This window comes from Bidens hawaiensis, unplaced genomic scaffold (assembly GCF_021521415.1).
Source record: "Bidens hawaiensis isolate Kalapana, Puna unplaced genomic scaffold, B.hawaiensis_p1.1 tig00012643_1, whole genome shotgun sequence".
Taxonomy (NCBI): domain Eukaryota; kingdom Viridiplantae; phylum Streptophyta; class Magnoliopsida; order Asterales; family Asteraceae; genus Bidens; species Bidens hawaiensis.
The window spans coordinates 393448-410586 of NW_027492044.1; the positions used below are offsets into that span (position 1 = coordinate 393448).

Here is a 17139-nt window from a genome sequence, read left to right on the forward strand (position 1 = left end):
GAAACCTGGTTCGGGTTAATACCCATAATGCCAGACGGGTCAAGTCAATTAAAGAACATATTCAGTTTCCCGCCTATCATTTAATTTAAAGAGTATTCAAAGGAGAGCCGAAGTCAAAGACTTAGTTTGAGGAGTCAATTGCTAAAGTAATGGAGAAGTTACAACACTCATTTAGAATAAATAGACCCAGTATCACATCTTTAAAAATGTCAATGTTTATTATTATCTAAGTATTGAGTTTTCTTAACCTTGTATAGGAGACTTCCCATCTCGAATTGGGTCATCAGAGGCCTCCCATCTCGAATCGGGTTATTATGTTTCAGTAATTGAATCGTTTGTTTCAGTCCAGATTCTAGACTCTATCAGTTCATCTGTCTGCATTTCAACAGCTGCAGAACCTTTTTCCATCGGTTGCGGAGAGACTTGGTTGGGGTTCGTTGTTTTGTCGGCAGGCGATAGACATCGTTTTGAGAAGAACACGGCTATAGATTTCGCCCGTCTTATTGTTTTCTCTGTATTGAAATTAAAAAATACAGAACATATGAATGATGAAATTAAATAAAATGTTTTAAAGAAATGGTTGACTCTAGGAAGTGTGCATGAAAGTAAAATAAGAGTTTTTAAAAAAACAGATTTTTTCAGTTTTGCTATTTAAGACCCAAATTCATTAACTCGGACCACTTTTTGATCAAAAACCACAAAAAAAAAACACACGAAATCGAACGGTTTTGAAAAACCAGTTTAAGCCCGAAGCCAACCCATGCACACACATATGAAAGTCATTTAAAAAAGTATCGTTTATGGCATAGAACTTTTAAAATTTTAATTTAACATACAAAATCAAATCTTGACCCGTTTAGCCGGATATAGAAAGCAAAGTTGTTTGAATTAGTACCTGGAGATGTAGATAAGCCTAACTTTTCTAGTATATCTTTCTTGACCTGCAAAATAAACCATAACGTTTAGACAGTCTTTCAAATCCCAGGCTTTTGCTAATAAAATTACATGACAGAAAGTGAATCAAAAGGCTAAATAAAATAAAAAATATAAACAATTACAAACCTGCCATCGGTTGTCTGCAAAAACGGATATCTCACGAACTTTACTTCCCAACTGGGATTTTGAGATATTTGGAAACTCCACGCGCAAAGTGTTTACCACTTTGTTAATCCCGCGTGGGCAATGGATACATCGTGTTTTGTGAAATATTTGTTAATAAAGTAGGTTTGTATCGATTTTGTAAATTTTAATCAACATAAAGGATTAAATGTGTGTTAATTGGTGAGTAGTGAGTTTAAATTTAATCGGAAGATAAAGAAATGCTCAAATTAAGACCACTAAGTTGCCGTCAATGAATTGTAAAAAGGGTAAAGTGGTGGGGATACATGATTTTATTGTGCACATGCATATATATTGGATCAATGGTGTTATAAATTACCTGGTACTTAAATTCTAGAAACAAAAACTTTTTATTTGGGGCATCACAAACTGACAAGTATGAATGTGATGGGAATTAAGAAAACAATATAACATTAACAAACTTCTATAGTGGGAGAGACAAGGGTCTCAGTGAAGATTGCCCCTTTTTCACCCGTAAACCAATTAATGTAGTAGGTCATCCTAACAATTGACGATCGCAATCTCATATAGTTTTGTTGTGCCAACCATAGCAAACGGTTTATATTTGTAACGTAATGGGGATCCATGAGTGCAAGGATATTGATGCGATTGCGGGGGTTGTGAACATGGGGATCCACTTATCTCGGAGTAGGGACCATAGGTTGTATGATATTTTGTGCCTTCCATGAGTTAGGAGTATCTGAATGGAGTTGTCAATGTGTCCCAAATGGGCCATAAAAGTTGATTTTGATGGAACAGGAGGGAAGGCTATCTCTTTAACTTGTTCAATTCTCGTGTGAAACTTAATAACAACATTCATAAACACAGACCAAGTCTCTGAAACGACGAAGTGCAACACATGTTTACATGGAGTTTCGTTCCACACAGAAGTCTTAAAACAAGGAAACCCTCTTTGAAGATGTCATCTTTCCCCGTTCCAAACTCTGATTCAGAAATCACCGGAACGGTTTCATTATTTGCAACTAATACAGCTGACGATGATAACCTTGCTTCATCATCTGAAACCAAACTCTTTTGAATTTCAAGTTGACTCCATGCGTATTCGCAGCGCTCAGCTGCAGCAGCATGCACCACTGCGTCAGCCATGTGTACCTTTGACTCCTCAACTTTGCTCATAATTTCTTCTTGTGTTACAACCTTCTCTATGTTTTGACCAACCTTTTTCCTATTGTTGCCTTTTGGATCACTTGTAGGCTGACCACATGACACCTTCGGATGAATGTCTGCAGCAGCAGCAGCATGCACCGCTGTGTCAGCCATGTGTACCTTTGACTCCTCAACTTTGCTCATAATTTCTTCTTGTGTTACAACCTTCTCTATGTTTTGACCAACCTTTTTCCTATTGTTGCCTTTTGGATCACTTGTAGGCTGACCACATGACACCATCGGATGAATGTCTGCAGCAGCAGCGGCATGCACCGCTGCGTCAGCCATGTGTACCTTTGACTCCTCAACTTTGCTCATAATTTCTTCTTGTGTTACGACCTTCTCTATGTTTTGACCAACCTTTTTCCTGTTGTTGCCTTTTGGATCACTTGTAGGCTGACCACATGACACCATCGGATGAATGTCTGGACCAGCACTAGGGCCCACATGAATCACAGGTAAACTTGGAGCACTTGATTCTTTAACTGTGGTTAGTTGGACCGACTTTGTTATAGGCAATGCAGGAACATGAGCACTAAACGGAGCAACTGGTGAAGAAGCAAACTGTTGACAATGAGGTGGGGTAGGAATATTCCATATAGGAGTTCCAACTGGGTCCTAGGAGGTGGCATTCCAGTTCTACATTCACACGTATTAATAAACCGAAAAATATACATGTTTATATGAAAAGATGAATATGTATGAGAAGTAAAAGGCTTACAAGAATGACATGTACATAGAGGTTGAATTATTCACATCATGCAGATTAGATGTGAAAATAGGAGTCACGCCACCTTCCATTGGATTGCTGACCGGAGTAACTTGTCCAGGTGGCGTTGGTGGTGAAGACAATTTTCCTACTTCGCGTGAACGTCTAATGGGAGTTTTTTCCTTCAAGTAGTTACCAACAGGAGAATCCTCATGCGATTTAATAGGATCCAAGTGGCTACCATGGGAGCTAACAGATAGCACCTTCATATTCTAAGCAAATGTCAATGAATGTAATTGTTTTAATAAAAGAACAAACAATGTATACATATATAAAGGGTTTGGGAAAGACTCAAACTTGGGCCAACTGAGCTACTACTGAAGTTAATGCCAATTCAAGGAAATCCCACACACACACACACTTACTGGTTAAATTCTTATAACCACATACTTTTTTTCATCCCCAAATTAATATACGAGCCCTAGAACTAGAATCCTCAAATTAGAATTAAAAACATGCATCAATTACCTGAAGTAGAAGTAGCCATGAACTGATGGTGAAACGATTGGCGGAGTTCCGGTTCGTCAAAGGTGAGACTTGGACAAAATTAGAGTGAAATTGAGAATGTGGTATGATGCGAAGATCAACTAACGCGTCTGGAACTATAAACGGAACGATTTCAATGATAATAACGTGTCTTAATTGCTTTCGGTTTGAAGCATCGATTACAAGCATCATCATGAATGGAACGATTTCGATGATATATAAAACGGCTCCGGTAGGGTAGCCGGAAGAAAAACGGTGATGTATAAAAGCGTTTAATTTGATGTTTTAGAATTTGACAGAACTAGTCCTTGTAGTTTGGGAATAGTTTGAAACACCATAAAAATAAATAAAAACAAATGCTCATATAAAAGGCGTCGATCTATGAAACCAAGTAATAATTTTAAACTAAAAAATAAAACATACAAACCTGAGCCAGCTCAGTTTGTGTTATCCATATTACTTAAAATAGGTTGATGAAAGATACCTTGAGGTATCTTAGATTAGTAATTTTGCACTATCTCTACACTTTACTCTTGAGGATGCTAGGTGAATATAAATCTTGTTGTAACAATCAATCATTGATTTCATGATCAACATCGTTTATTGGTGCAAGTATGGCTCTTTCACCAAAGAAATATTGATTTTTGATATGCTGTAGAATAGAGGAATACACAAAGTCGATTAAAGTTTATGGGTTAATATAATAGCGAACTACGTATAAAATTGTTTGATTGAGCAACATAAGATAATAAGGTTAGTAGCAAGTACAAAACCAACAATATATGTTTTTACCAAGTTTAACCTAAAGACATAAAAACAGGTAACAAAGACTTATAATTAGAATGACATAAGCTTTATTTACAACACTGTTAACTAACCACATGCGTTGATTTACTTATATATTCAATGACATGAATTCTATCAAATTTTAAAATGAAATCATAAAAATTCACAATTCCCTAAATATCTCGTTATGGGTAATTATGTAATATTATGATAATCTTATATATGGTAATATATTAACTGCATATATTATGGTAATCTTAATCTTAAATATATAAAAACGAAACATTTAAAAGCTTTTTGGTTGCTCCATGCATTATCTCTATATTGTTTTATTTGTAAATGGAGGTTTCTCAATCATTTAACCGGAATTCACGGTTATGGGTCTCACCAAACCCACATGGCCATTAAACGAGTTACAACATCTTATTATTTTAAAAATTAATCTCACCAAATATTTAATATGAAAATCATATATAATAGGGATATACTAAAAACTAATATCCGTATTTATAAAAAATATATATTATTTATAATTAAGAAACAATTTAATAGTAAAAAAATAAGCGGGTCATGAGTCTCACCAAACCCGATAGCTTTTAAACTAAGTTATAACATTTCATTCACATATGAAACCCTTTCATCATGAAATCTTACGTATTATTAACTTCCTTATAATAAATAAAATTAAAATCTAAAAAATATATATAAATATTATAAACGAATAATATAAAATAACACATAGATAAAACCTAGTTCTAACATATATATATATATATATATATAGGGAGAGGATCATGAGAAAACTCCATTTCATGGAGAGAACTAGAGAACTAATAATAAAGTATTTTTAATTTTATTAAAAAAATATTTTTAAAATTGTTTTCTTTCTTACTTCTTATATGTTGTTATTCTTCACCACAAAAAAATATAAAAAAAAAAAATTAACGTTGTAATGCATATATGCAATATATCGACTCTTTTTTGTAATGCATATGTGCAATAGTGTGCATTTTGATATTTGAAATAGTGTTGAATAACATATATATAGTTGTTTGTATTGTATATTTGCAATAGTGTTATATTATATACAAAAATCGATATAGTGCATTAGTGTTGTATTACATATATGCAATAATGTGTTTTGCATACAATTATTAGTGTTGTATTTGCATTATATTCAATAGTGTGTATTAGATAATGTATTTGTGCTGTATTATATGCAATAAAACACTATTTAATATATATAATACACATTAATGCACATACGCATTACATCGACCATTTTTTTTTATTTTTTAGGAACAATATCATCTTATTAGGAGGAAAGAAAAAAAATCACAAAATATTTTTTTAAAAATAGTTAAAAATAATTCTTTACTAGCTCTATAGTTCTCTCTAGATCTCACCCCTATATATATATATATATATATATATATATATATATGTATGAAAATTAGTCACTATAATCGTAAATTATATATTAGTATATAATATTGATATTGGTAAGATATTAAAAATTAAAGCTTTTGATAAAAGTAACATTTCCGTGATTGTTTCTTATATTTATGATAATACTTTTGGTAAATATTAATTATTATTAATTAAGAAACAATAAACCATTGTAAAAGGCAGTAGACTTAGGCGGGATTTTGAGAGAGAGGGGGGGGGGGCTAAGATGAGGACACGTGGCAAATAAAACCTTTATTTATTAATTAGCATAGATAGATATGATCCGACGCTTAAAAGGTATAACATATTTTGTTGTTTATAAATGTAATCAGAATGACGCAAAATCTAACTATTTTTTTATATATTTCAGCAAATACTTGAGTAAAATATAAAACCAGACCTACACTAAGAGTATACACAAAAAAGGGTCACAAGTTTGTCGAGTTTTTGTACTTTTCTTTACCGTTTTCCTATGACATGTCAATTTAAGGTTTCTTTGGTGAGTTTTTTAGTTCTACATTCTTTTGTTTTCTTGATCGGGTGAAACTGGATCAGTTAGTTTCTTCAGAAGTAAAAACCACTTATGGCATAACCAACTGGGCAGCTCATATGTATGTTGTCTTGACAAAATGATCATTCAAAGTACATATTGTTGGCTAATATTTTGAAACTTCTTTTTGACAAAAACAAATGCTCATATAAAATGCGTCGATCTATGCAACCAAGTAATAATTTTAAACTAAAAAGAAAACATACAAACCTAAGCCACGTCAGTTTGTGTTATCCATATTACTTAAAATAGGTTGATGAAAGATGAGATAAACTTTTAGTTCACAAATCAATGATCAGAGCCTCATTGATTATTTTAGGGCGCGTTCGTTTCACGGAATGGAATAGATTGGAACTGGAATTTGCATAGGATTTGAAATTTGAAGGAATTGGATTTGGAATTTGAACATTCCAATAGGAATTGGAATTGGGGGGAATTGAAATCCAAATACATTCTTAATGTGTTCGTTTGACAATTGAATAGACATCAAGTTTTTTTTTTTACAATGACACCGGCGAAAACATTTTAGCTTTTTAAAATTTTTTGTTTTTTATTTATATTTTGCGTTATGATTTTTTTATAATTTTTTTTGAGTTTTTTATGGGTTTTCTATTAAGATTAAAAAACCCTCAAAAAAATATTCAAAATATTAATAAAAAATTCATAACTCAAAATATTAATAAAAAATTCATAACTCAAAATATAAATTAAAAAAAAAAATTAAAAACACTAAAATGTTTTGTTCGTTATCTTCGTTAAAAAAAAAAAAAAAAAAAAAAACTCGAGATAAGATTCCAATGAATTTCCTTGAATTCCTCCACATTTTGAAAGGATTTGAAATCCCTATATTTAAAGGAATTTGAAGGATTTGAATTCCAATTCCAATTATTTGAACCGAACACACCACAATGGAATTAAGATTCCAATTCCAACGAAACGAACACGTCATGTCATGAGATTTTAATTCAAATTCCTTTGAATTCCCAAGAATTCCTTGAAACGAACACGCCCTTAGAGTCGACACATTCGACCCGTTCGACTATGAACAGGTCAATATTTTGCTATTGTTCCTTGTGTATTTTTATGGTACAATAGTTGATAATGATGTGGATTTTGTTATAAAGTCCGAAGTTAGTTATCTTTTACAAAAATTACAAAAAATTTGACTTTTTAAAGTCAAACATGTTTATTTGTGATTTTAGAATGTAGTTTACTTCTTTTTTTGTTGTGTTTTCCTAAATCTTGAAAAAAATGAAAATATGATGATCCTATCTACTATGTGGAGACGGTACTCAAAAAGTCAATAGTATATGATTTAACATTTTGCGCGAGTATAAAGATGTTGCAAATATGTTTACCAGGTACATAATGTTACATTATTAGGATTCAAGTTTTTCTTAAAATTCCTATATACGTTGTATTTTTGTTGTTATTTTTAATCTTCAAGTTATAAAGTTTAATTTCTTTTAAACTCATGTTATGAATAAAATATTTTTTTGGAAGCATTGTTGTATTGTTAAACATGTGCTCATTATGTTGTTCACGATACTTGGTGCATATATAAAGGTCCATCCCATGGCAAAAGTGAACAGAAGGTATTTAACTAGGGTTGTAAACGAGTCAAGTTAAGCCGAGCTAGGCCCAACTCAAGCCGGCTCAAACTTTTTTTATTAAAGACTGTGACACCGAGCTCAGCCTCATCATTTTGGCGTCAAAAGGAAAAAAGTTAGCGATGAAGATGGTAAGAAGTTAGAAATATACCTTCATTAATTTTCTTCTACCAATTTTTATTTCAGTCTTTTTTTTCTTTTTCATATGAGGTGGAGTAATAGAAATGTACATAACTGCGGGGCCGGGTCAGAACAGTTTGTATGTCTTTTGATCTTGGGAATTGTTTTTTGATATCATGTGTTAGTTACAAAACGCATCTCTTAATTTAACAGTGGTAATATTTTGGCAAATCCCCCTTATGATTTCCTTTACATTGAGACCTCACTTTGTTTTCTTGGATTAGAATTAGTCAAACTATTTCTGTACAACTTTGTATCCGTATAAACATATATCATTTCTGTTGGGTCGTTCCATAACTCATCACATGTAGATTGACTCTCTAGCTTGATACTATATGGGTTTACTTCACATAATGTCATATAATGGTAATTAGTTAGACTTGTAGTCCTATCACTTTGGTTGAGGTAAGAAAAAGACTTTCACGTGAAAATGCTTATGAAATATAAGACCGTCAACCGAACATACATAGTTCTACTATATGCTTCAAAATCAAATTTCGTGAGTTTATACTCACAAGAAACCAAACATGGTATAATCAGCCAAAACTGGTTTACTTAAAAACAGTAGCATAAAACATATCTCTAGAACAAATAGATTTAGCAGGTCAAATTCTATGTCAAAGTAAAAATATAATACTTTACCAATCGTAGAACTATTAATGATAGAAACACTTTTAGGATAAGCTAGGGCCATCTGCAAAGTGTTTTACTAAGGACCAGAATTTATGAATTATTGGTTTCCTTTTAACGGTTGGTAGACCCTTCACCCATGTGCAAAAGAAGTAATATTTGCTTTTAGGTGGCACCCCTCCTGTTTTATCCACGTCAATGTTCCTCTACTTTGGCTTTCTCTCACTGAACTCTCATTCTCTCCCTGCTTTGGCTTTCGATTTCTCTCTTGAGTGATCCCGGTTTCTCACGTCTCTACGTTGGCTTTTGATTTCTCAATATTTGAAGGTAAGTAATATCATGCTTTTAAGTTTGGTTTTATCCATCAATCATACACATATAGGAGTTTAATATATTAATTTGTATATATATGCTAAAAGGTTTTAATCTCATGACCTTAGTAACTGTTGTTTATGTACTTTATTAAATCCTAAATTTTACCACAAACGTTATTAGTTATACCATAATACAGTTCAAAATATGCCAATATCTGTCTATGCTTTCAACTTAGTGCAATATAATTTTGCAAAAATTTAAGTTGTAGATAGAGTTATTAACTATTTGTATTAAACTGCAGACACGGATCCCAGTTTGAATGTAACATCCCGAAATTTCAAAGTGATATTAATTATATTACTTACTAATAGAGGGAAAGTTTACTCGGGTTGTCAGGAAATAAATAATAGAGTAGGAGTTGGTATGAGTCGGGCTAGTGTTAGATTAATTGAGATGGGTTAAATGAGAATGAGCCTTAGGTCCATGGGCTTTAAGGGATATAAATATCCCCTAAATCACCATAAAACCCTAAACCTCATCTCTTTCCATTTTAATCTCTACACATTCAAAACACACACACCATAAACGAGCAGGATCCGAGAGAGAGTAAACGTTAGTTGGTGCTAGATCGTCGTGACGAACCAAAGCAACAAGACCAGCTCGTGTTCGTAAGTTCGACTCGTTCAAGGTACGTTTATGGTTAGAAATCGTTCGTATAGGTTCGGTTTGATTTGAGAAATGATAGATCTGAGTTTGTATGGTAAAAATGAATCCAACAAAGCTAAACTTACTGAAAATGGTTATGATTTGATGGGTTAATCGATTGATAAAAAGGACCCGTAACCTATATGCCTAAATCGCACCCTCTAAACATCGATGTTAGGTCGATTTGATAGTTGGGGTTTGTAGGCGCTGGTCAGACGATTCCATGGGTACCTAAATCGAGTTATTTGGTTAAGGAACGAAGGATTTAAGAGCGAACAGAACCTGCAGACGACAACTTCGCCTGCAAGATAAGTTCGCCTGATGAACTTCGCCTGCAAGCTAAGTTCGCCTGATGAACTTCGCATAAAGCTAAGTTCGCCTAAGGTTTAACTTCGCCTAAAGCTAAGTTCGCCTAAGGTTTAACTTTGCCTAAAGCTAAGTTCGCCTATGGTTTAACTTCGCCTAAAGCTAAGTTCGCCTAAGGTTTAACTTCGCCTAAAGCTAAGTTCGCCTAAGGTTTAACTTCGCCTAAAGCTAAGTTCGCTTAAGGTTTAACTTCGCCTAAAGTTAAGTTCGCTTAGAAAATAAATTAAAAACCTAATGGAAAATGTGTTAAGACAGTTAATGGAAATAAAATTTTTCCAAGCTGACCTGGCAGCTCGACCCCAGCCAGGGGCTCTGCCCCTTGGACCCTGCTAGGGGCTGCCGCCCCTAGACCCCGCTGCCAGGGGCGCTGCCCCCGGACCCCGTTCGTTGTGAGTAGTAGTTAAGACTGGAAAGATGATATGAGTAGTGATAGTTGTTTGATACGTGTACTTGTTATACAGTCAGCCGTGCACAGCTGAAGAAAGGGATTACGATTAACGGTGAACGTAACCGTGTTCAGGTGAGTTTCTAGCCCCATTCCTTGTTATGTTTTCGGGGCTGTGTGCATACTCGATGTGTTGTTAATACATTTATCCTAAGTGATAAGTGTATGTCATATGTGATATGTGTGATAGATATGAATGATTGTTTGTCGGTACGCGAACGATCTTCGGATATTGCGCGTACTGTCAGGTTAAAAATAAAGGTACGAATATTATATATCGAAGATGTATGAATATTTCAAATGAATACTTGTCGGGGCGTGAACGATCTTCGGATATTGCACGTAACGACAAGGGGTATGGTTTTTAAATGAATGAGGTAAAGAATGCCTAGAGTGTTCTTATGTTATAATGTAAGTATGTGCATATAGGTACACGAATGGCATGTGAGTTCTACGTTCGACATAGTAAGTTAGGATGGCAAATCCCTCTAGCTTCTGTCGGACATAGACTCGGCTGGTAATGGCGTAGTTAAGGACTGCGAGCCTTATACGTGAAGTAGATGATATATGTAAACGTAGATAAGGACTGCGAACCTTATACGTAATGTAGATAGGCGTCAGCATAGGAAAGGACTGTGAACCTTATACGTGCTGTATTTGTAGCATAGGGGAGGACTGCGAACCTCGTACGTGCTATGAATTAGGTTGCAACATAGGGAAGGACTGCGAACCTTGTACGTGTTGTGGATGTATTTCAGCATAGGAAAGGACTGTGAACCTTATACGTGCTGATTTTGTAGCATAGGGGAGGACTGCGAACCTCGTACGTGCTATGATTAGGTTGCAACATAGGGAAGGACTGCGAACCTTGTACGTGTTGTGGATGTACTATGGTATAGGGAAGGACCGCGATCCTTGTACGTACCATAAATGGTGAACATAGGTAAGGACTGCGAACCTTGTACGTGTTCACGACCTTGAGTACAGGTATAGACGGTAAACTATGAACGTACTCTCTGTAGACTGAGGTTAGTGATTGTAGATATGTATGTATGTATGGTAGCAAGTATGTATGTAGAACAGAAGGGTAACTAGTGAAGTATGGATATGTATGTATGTGTATGTATTGTATGGCGTTCGATTAACTAGAACTCACTCAGCGTAGCTGACTTTTAGTATGCACGCAGGTGAGCTAATTATAGAGTTAGCATGAGGATGACACACGGCATGGATTGAACGACTGGCATCTGAAGAAAGAAGTAAAGATGTTTTAAATATAAAGTTTTGTGTTATGGTATCAAAGAAAAGATTTAATGTATTGTAACAAATGATTGATGTTTTATATTCCGCGAAAAGTTTTAATAAACTCTGATTTGAAGAACTGTGTTTATGAGTAAATCCGACGCTAAAGTAGGGTCACCGGGTTCGGGGCCTTACATTGAAAAATGGACTTTGTAACACCAATTATAACTCCGATCGTACAATCTTTGCTTGTCCCTGTTAATAGACACTTGGGCTTCTTGGTTTCCTCCTTAAACTATGTTAGAAACTTGCGTGCAAAAGTGACAAAGTTGGATTGTATAGCTCATGATATGCATGATAAGCAGGCATCATGTATAGCAAAGGGTGTTGCGGTGCCTCATCAAGTTCCAGTTTGGTTGGCAGAAGTTGAAAAAATTAAAGAAAGATCGGAGAGAATTCCAACTGGCGGAGTTGGATGCTTTAACTTAAAGATGAGATATAAAATGGGAAAACAATCCGATGATATTATCAAGGTTATAGACGGTCTCATGAATGAAAAGGCTGAGATGGTATGGGAGGATGTAAAAATACCTCTTGCCATGGTTACTTCTCCAAGTTCATTGACAGTTCTCGATGATTACCAAAACCAAAACATAAACAGAATCAAGTCCAGGGATTTGATATTCAGTGATGCATTAAAATCCCTTGAATCAAACAATAAGACGGGAAAGATGGCTATTTGTGGAATGGCTGGTGTTGGAAAGACCACAATGATGGAACAACTGAAGAGGGCTGCTAATTATAATAACATGTTTGATTGGATTGTGAAAGTGGATGTTGGGAAAAATCCAAACCTAGATGGTATTCAACAAATTATTGCAGAGTACACTGGCGAGAATCTTATGGAAAAAAGTAAAGATGCAAGGGCTGAGCGACTTAAGAAGAGATTTGAGGGGATGTCAGAACACGGTAAAAAGAAATTTTTGGTAATATTAGATGATGTTTGGGAAACGATAAACGTCAAAGATATCGGACTAACGAATCCTTTGTCAAATGGCTTCAAATTGTTACTCACAACAAGAGAAGAAACTGTTTGTACCCAGATGGGAGTTGAAGCTAGTGCTATTTTCAAATTGGTTGTTTTAGAAGAACCAGAAGCAAAAAAGCTATTCTGGGAAATTGCAGGACTAGCTGTAGATGAACCAGACCTCCACCAAATAGGAGAGGATATCGTAAAGAAGTGTGGCGGTTTGTCTATTGCCATAAATACAATTGCCTCTACTCTTAGAGAAAACAAGGAAAAGGATGAATGGAAAGATGCACTTTTTCGTTTACGGAACAACAAAATTCATGTCCTTATTAACATTTTTGAGCTTAGCTACCAGAACCTCAATGATGATGATGTTAAAGAAATCTTTCTCCTTAGTGGCTTGTACCCCGAGGACTATAATATCGTCATAGAGGAATTGGTATTGTATGGATGGGGATTGAATTTTTATACGAAGGTGCCTACAATAGAAACAGCAAGAAGCCGAGGAATCACCTGTGTTAACAAACTCATACGTTCAAACTTGTTGATTAAAAGTGACCGTGAAGGATGTGTCAAAATGCATGATCTCGTGCATGAATTTGTTTTAAGCAATTTTTCAAAAGTCAAGCAAGCTTCAATTGTGAACCATGATAATAATGTTTCAGAGCAGTTTAAAGAAGATGAGTCGTATGAGAGAATTCTACTAAAGTGTGGAGACATGCTGGAGTTTCCTGTAAATTTTAATTACCGGAATCTTGCACTTTTGAGACTAATGGGTGGGCATAAGCTACTCAAGTTTCCTGTAGATTTTTATGCTAGGATGGAGAAACTTGAGGTTGTGGCCTACACAAGTATGCATCTACCATTGCTACCAACATACTCGACCAACCTTCGAGCACTAATTCTTCGTTCATGCAAGTTTCTGGATAACGATATCTCTTTTCTTGGAGATCTTATTAACTTGGAAGTACTTAGCATTGCTTACTGTGGCATTCACAAACTGCCATCTAAACTTGGGAAGTTGAAAAGACTAAAGTTACTTGACTTGACAGGATGTGTTGACCTTTGTATTGATGATGGTGTCTTTCAAAGCATGCAAAAACTTCAAGAGCTTTATATGAGAGTTTCAGATAAGAAAACTATTAGGTTCACAGATACAAATTGTGACGAACTAAATATGCGTTCAATCAACCTTCGTGCATTAGAGGTTGAATTCTTTGAGAATAAGGCCCAACCAAAATATGTGTCATTTAAAAAACTTGAAAGGTTCGGGATATCTGTGGGATGTTTTTTACCACAGAAATGGGGTTCCGATAGAGACTTAAATTCATTCAAAAATACATTGAAACTAGTGACTAGCTACTCGGAACTTCTTGAATGCAAAATTAACGAGTTGTTTAGAAAAACAGAGGTACTTTATTTGCACGTGCGTGATATGGAGCATCTTGAAGATATTTCAACACATCCTCTTCAACATTCCTTTTGCAATTTAAAAACCCTTCATGTTTGTGGTAGTCAAGACTTGACATGCCTTTTCACAATTCCAGTGGCAAAAGGTTTGACGAAACTTGAGAGCCTCGTAATTAGTTCGTGCCCTGCTTTGAAAGAGATATGGTCTTGTGAAATTACCAATACTGAGGAAGTAGTTAATTATATTTCAATGTTGAGAAATATGCAAGTGGAAGACTGTAGTAGTCTTGTGAATCTTTTTCCAGGCAATCTAATGCAGTTATTGAGTCGTTTAGAAAAGCTTTCGGTTCAAGCATGTGGCATTGAAGTGTTATTCAACATGGACTTGCTTAAAATTGAGCAAATTAGCAGCAACTTAAAAAGCATTCACGTGTGGAACTGTTACAACTTCAGAGAGATGTGGAGAATACAAGGTGTGGAAAATACCTACCCGGGTCTCCTCATCCATGGATTTCATGCCGTTGAATCCATTTGCATTGAGCGCTGTGAGAGGTTCAGAAATATAGTCATACCTGCCACTGCCAATTTTGATATGAAAGCACTTAAGGATATCAGAATTGTGGAATGCGGAGAATATGATGAGAAAAATAATGAATTTGTTAATAATAGCCAAGAAGAAAAGGTACGGGCTTCAATTTCTATATGTTTAACTAAGTTCAGTTTATTAATAAATATTGTATATTTAAAACTATGCTAAACATATGATTTCTGGTTTTTATCTCCGGATTTCTTGTAAGAAAACATGCACCTTTTCATCACCTATATGTTTTAGTATTTTATATAAGAAAACGTAGACAAACTATCATAACTTTTTTGGATTATTATTGTGAAATTGTTTCATTATCCACTGTGTTTAATCTGTTTTAATAAGCAAATGCATTTTTGGTATTTGAAAATGTATATATTTCAATGTTTGATTGGAAATGTATATATTTCAATGCAGAGTAATACTGTGTCGAAGGAGGAGATTTCAAAAGTCGATGATAAAATGTCAATTCTTGGTTCCCCGTTATATCAGACCACACACAATATCCATCACCTTCGTCGGATTGAGCTTAATAGATGTAAAAGGGTAAAGGTATTATTTGAGATGCGGAGTCCAGGTAATAGACAATTGGTTAGAGCTCAACAAAAACCACTACCATTACTTCCCTACCTTGAACAATTAAATTTAGAGCATATGGGTTCGTTGAGTCATGTGTGGAAGTGCAGAAATTGGAATGAGTTCTTTAACTTTCACAAACACCAACCACAGTCCTCATTTCAAAACCTTACATCCGTATCTTTGTACTTCTGCAAAAGAATTAAGTACTTGTATTCACCTTTCATGGTGAACTTTCTTTCCAACCTCAAGGAAGTCAGAATACGTTACTGTGATAATATGGAAGAAGTTGTTTCACACAGAGATGACGAAGATGAAGAAATGACAACATCTATATCTGCCCACACAACCACCACTATGATCCATCATCTTGATCTCCTTGGTCTATCTAATCTCAAGCATATTGGTGGCGGTTTTTCAAAAGCTAACACTAATGCTAGTCATGGTCAATCTAAGGTACAGTTGTCCTCTCACTTATAAATTTATTGCCCATTGTTGTTAAAATAATCAGCTGTGTATTAAATAATAATTTAACACTGATCTTTCATTTACTACAGCTTTCTCAAGTAGGCGATCCTTCTTGGTCATTATGTGAATATGCTAGAGAGATTCGTATATCTAATTGTAATGCTTTGTCAAGTATTATTCCATCGTATTCAGCAGGACGAATGCAAAAGCTTCAATCGTTGAGTATACAACAGTGTGATTTGGTGAAGGAGGTATTTGAAACTATAGAGATCAGTAACAACAATATCAGTGGGTGTAGTAGCACTAGCGTTGACCCAGGAAGTGACGATAATGATATTGTGTCAATTCCAAGATCAAGAAATATTACTATTCATAACCTCCCCAACCTAAAGATACTTAAGATTATGAGTTGTTGGAGCTTGGAAAACATATTCACGTTATCCACGCTTGAAAGCTTGAAGAAACTCGAAATGTTGACCATAGAAAAGTGTTGGTTAATGAAAGTGATTGTGAGGGAAGACTATGGAGAGCAAGCAACGACAACATCTAAGAAGGTGGTCTTTCCTCATCTGAAATCAATTGAACTAGAGGGTCTATCAAACCTTTCAGGTTTCTTCTTGGGGTTAGATGTTGACTTTGAGTGGCCAGCATTAGATTATGTTAAGATAAAAAACTGCCCTTCAATCATGAAGTTCACATCCGGCCAGTCGAAAACACCCAGGCTAAAGTACATACACACAGAGCTAGGTAAACATAATCTTGATCATGACCTCAACTTTCACGTGAAGCCCATGTTGCCTCAGGTACGCTTGTTTTTCTATTTTAATTATCTAAATAAGAGATCATTCATGGCTCCTTATAAACCCTATGTTTATTTACGCCTTGTCTTCTCATTGTGTCAAATTTGTTTCCTTTTTTTCCCTTTGCAGACATCTGTTTTGGAAAGCAGACCTTGGTCATTTCAGAATTTGATTGAATGCTATTTTTATCAAGACGGTTGCAGTGATCGTAAAAAGATCATTCCATCTAATGAGTTGCAACAACTGCAAAAGCTTGAAACCCTTCATGCAAAGTATTGTCACTTTTTACAGGAGGTATTCGAAGTAGCATTGGAAGAAGTGAGAAACAATGAATCGCAAACTGTTGTCAAATTTCCCAAGCTAAGAGAAATGCACTTGGAAGGACTGCCCGAACTGAGGTGTACATGGGAGAGCAATAAGTGGAGAAGATTGGAGTTCCCAAGCCTAACA

The 17139-nt window shown here is 35.0% G+C and overlaps 1 protein-coding gene and 1 long non-coding RNA gene across 2 annotated transcripts; one reads left to right on the forward strand and one right to left on the reverse strand.

The window, feature by feature from the left end:
• Positions 1–496: 496 nt before the first annotated feature.
• LOC143541711 (uncharacterized) lies at positions 497–1159 on the reverse strand. Its single transcript, XR_013136799.1, has 3 exons — positions 1063–1159; positions 896–941; positions 497–512 (listed from the first exon to the last, which is right to left on the reverse strand). It is a non-coding gene; the product is annotated as an uncharacterized LOC143541711 (long non-coding RNA).
• Positions 1160–12021: 10862 nt separating this feature from the next.
• On the forward strand, positions 12022–16751 carry LOC143541721 (putative disease resistance protein At1g63350). Its single transcript, XM_077034465.1, has 4 exons — positions 12022–14941; positions 15263–15877; positions 15979–16692; positions 16731–16751. The coding sequence occupies exons 1-4, from the start codon at positions 12023–12025 to the stop codon at positions 16749–16751; spliced, it is 4269 nt and encodes a 1422-aa protein (XP_076890580.1). The 5' UTR covers position 12022.
• Positions 16752–17139: the final 388 nt, after the last annotated feature.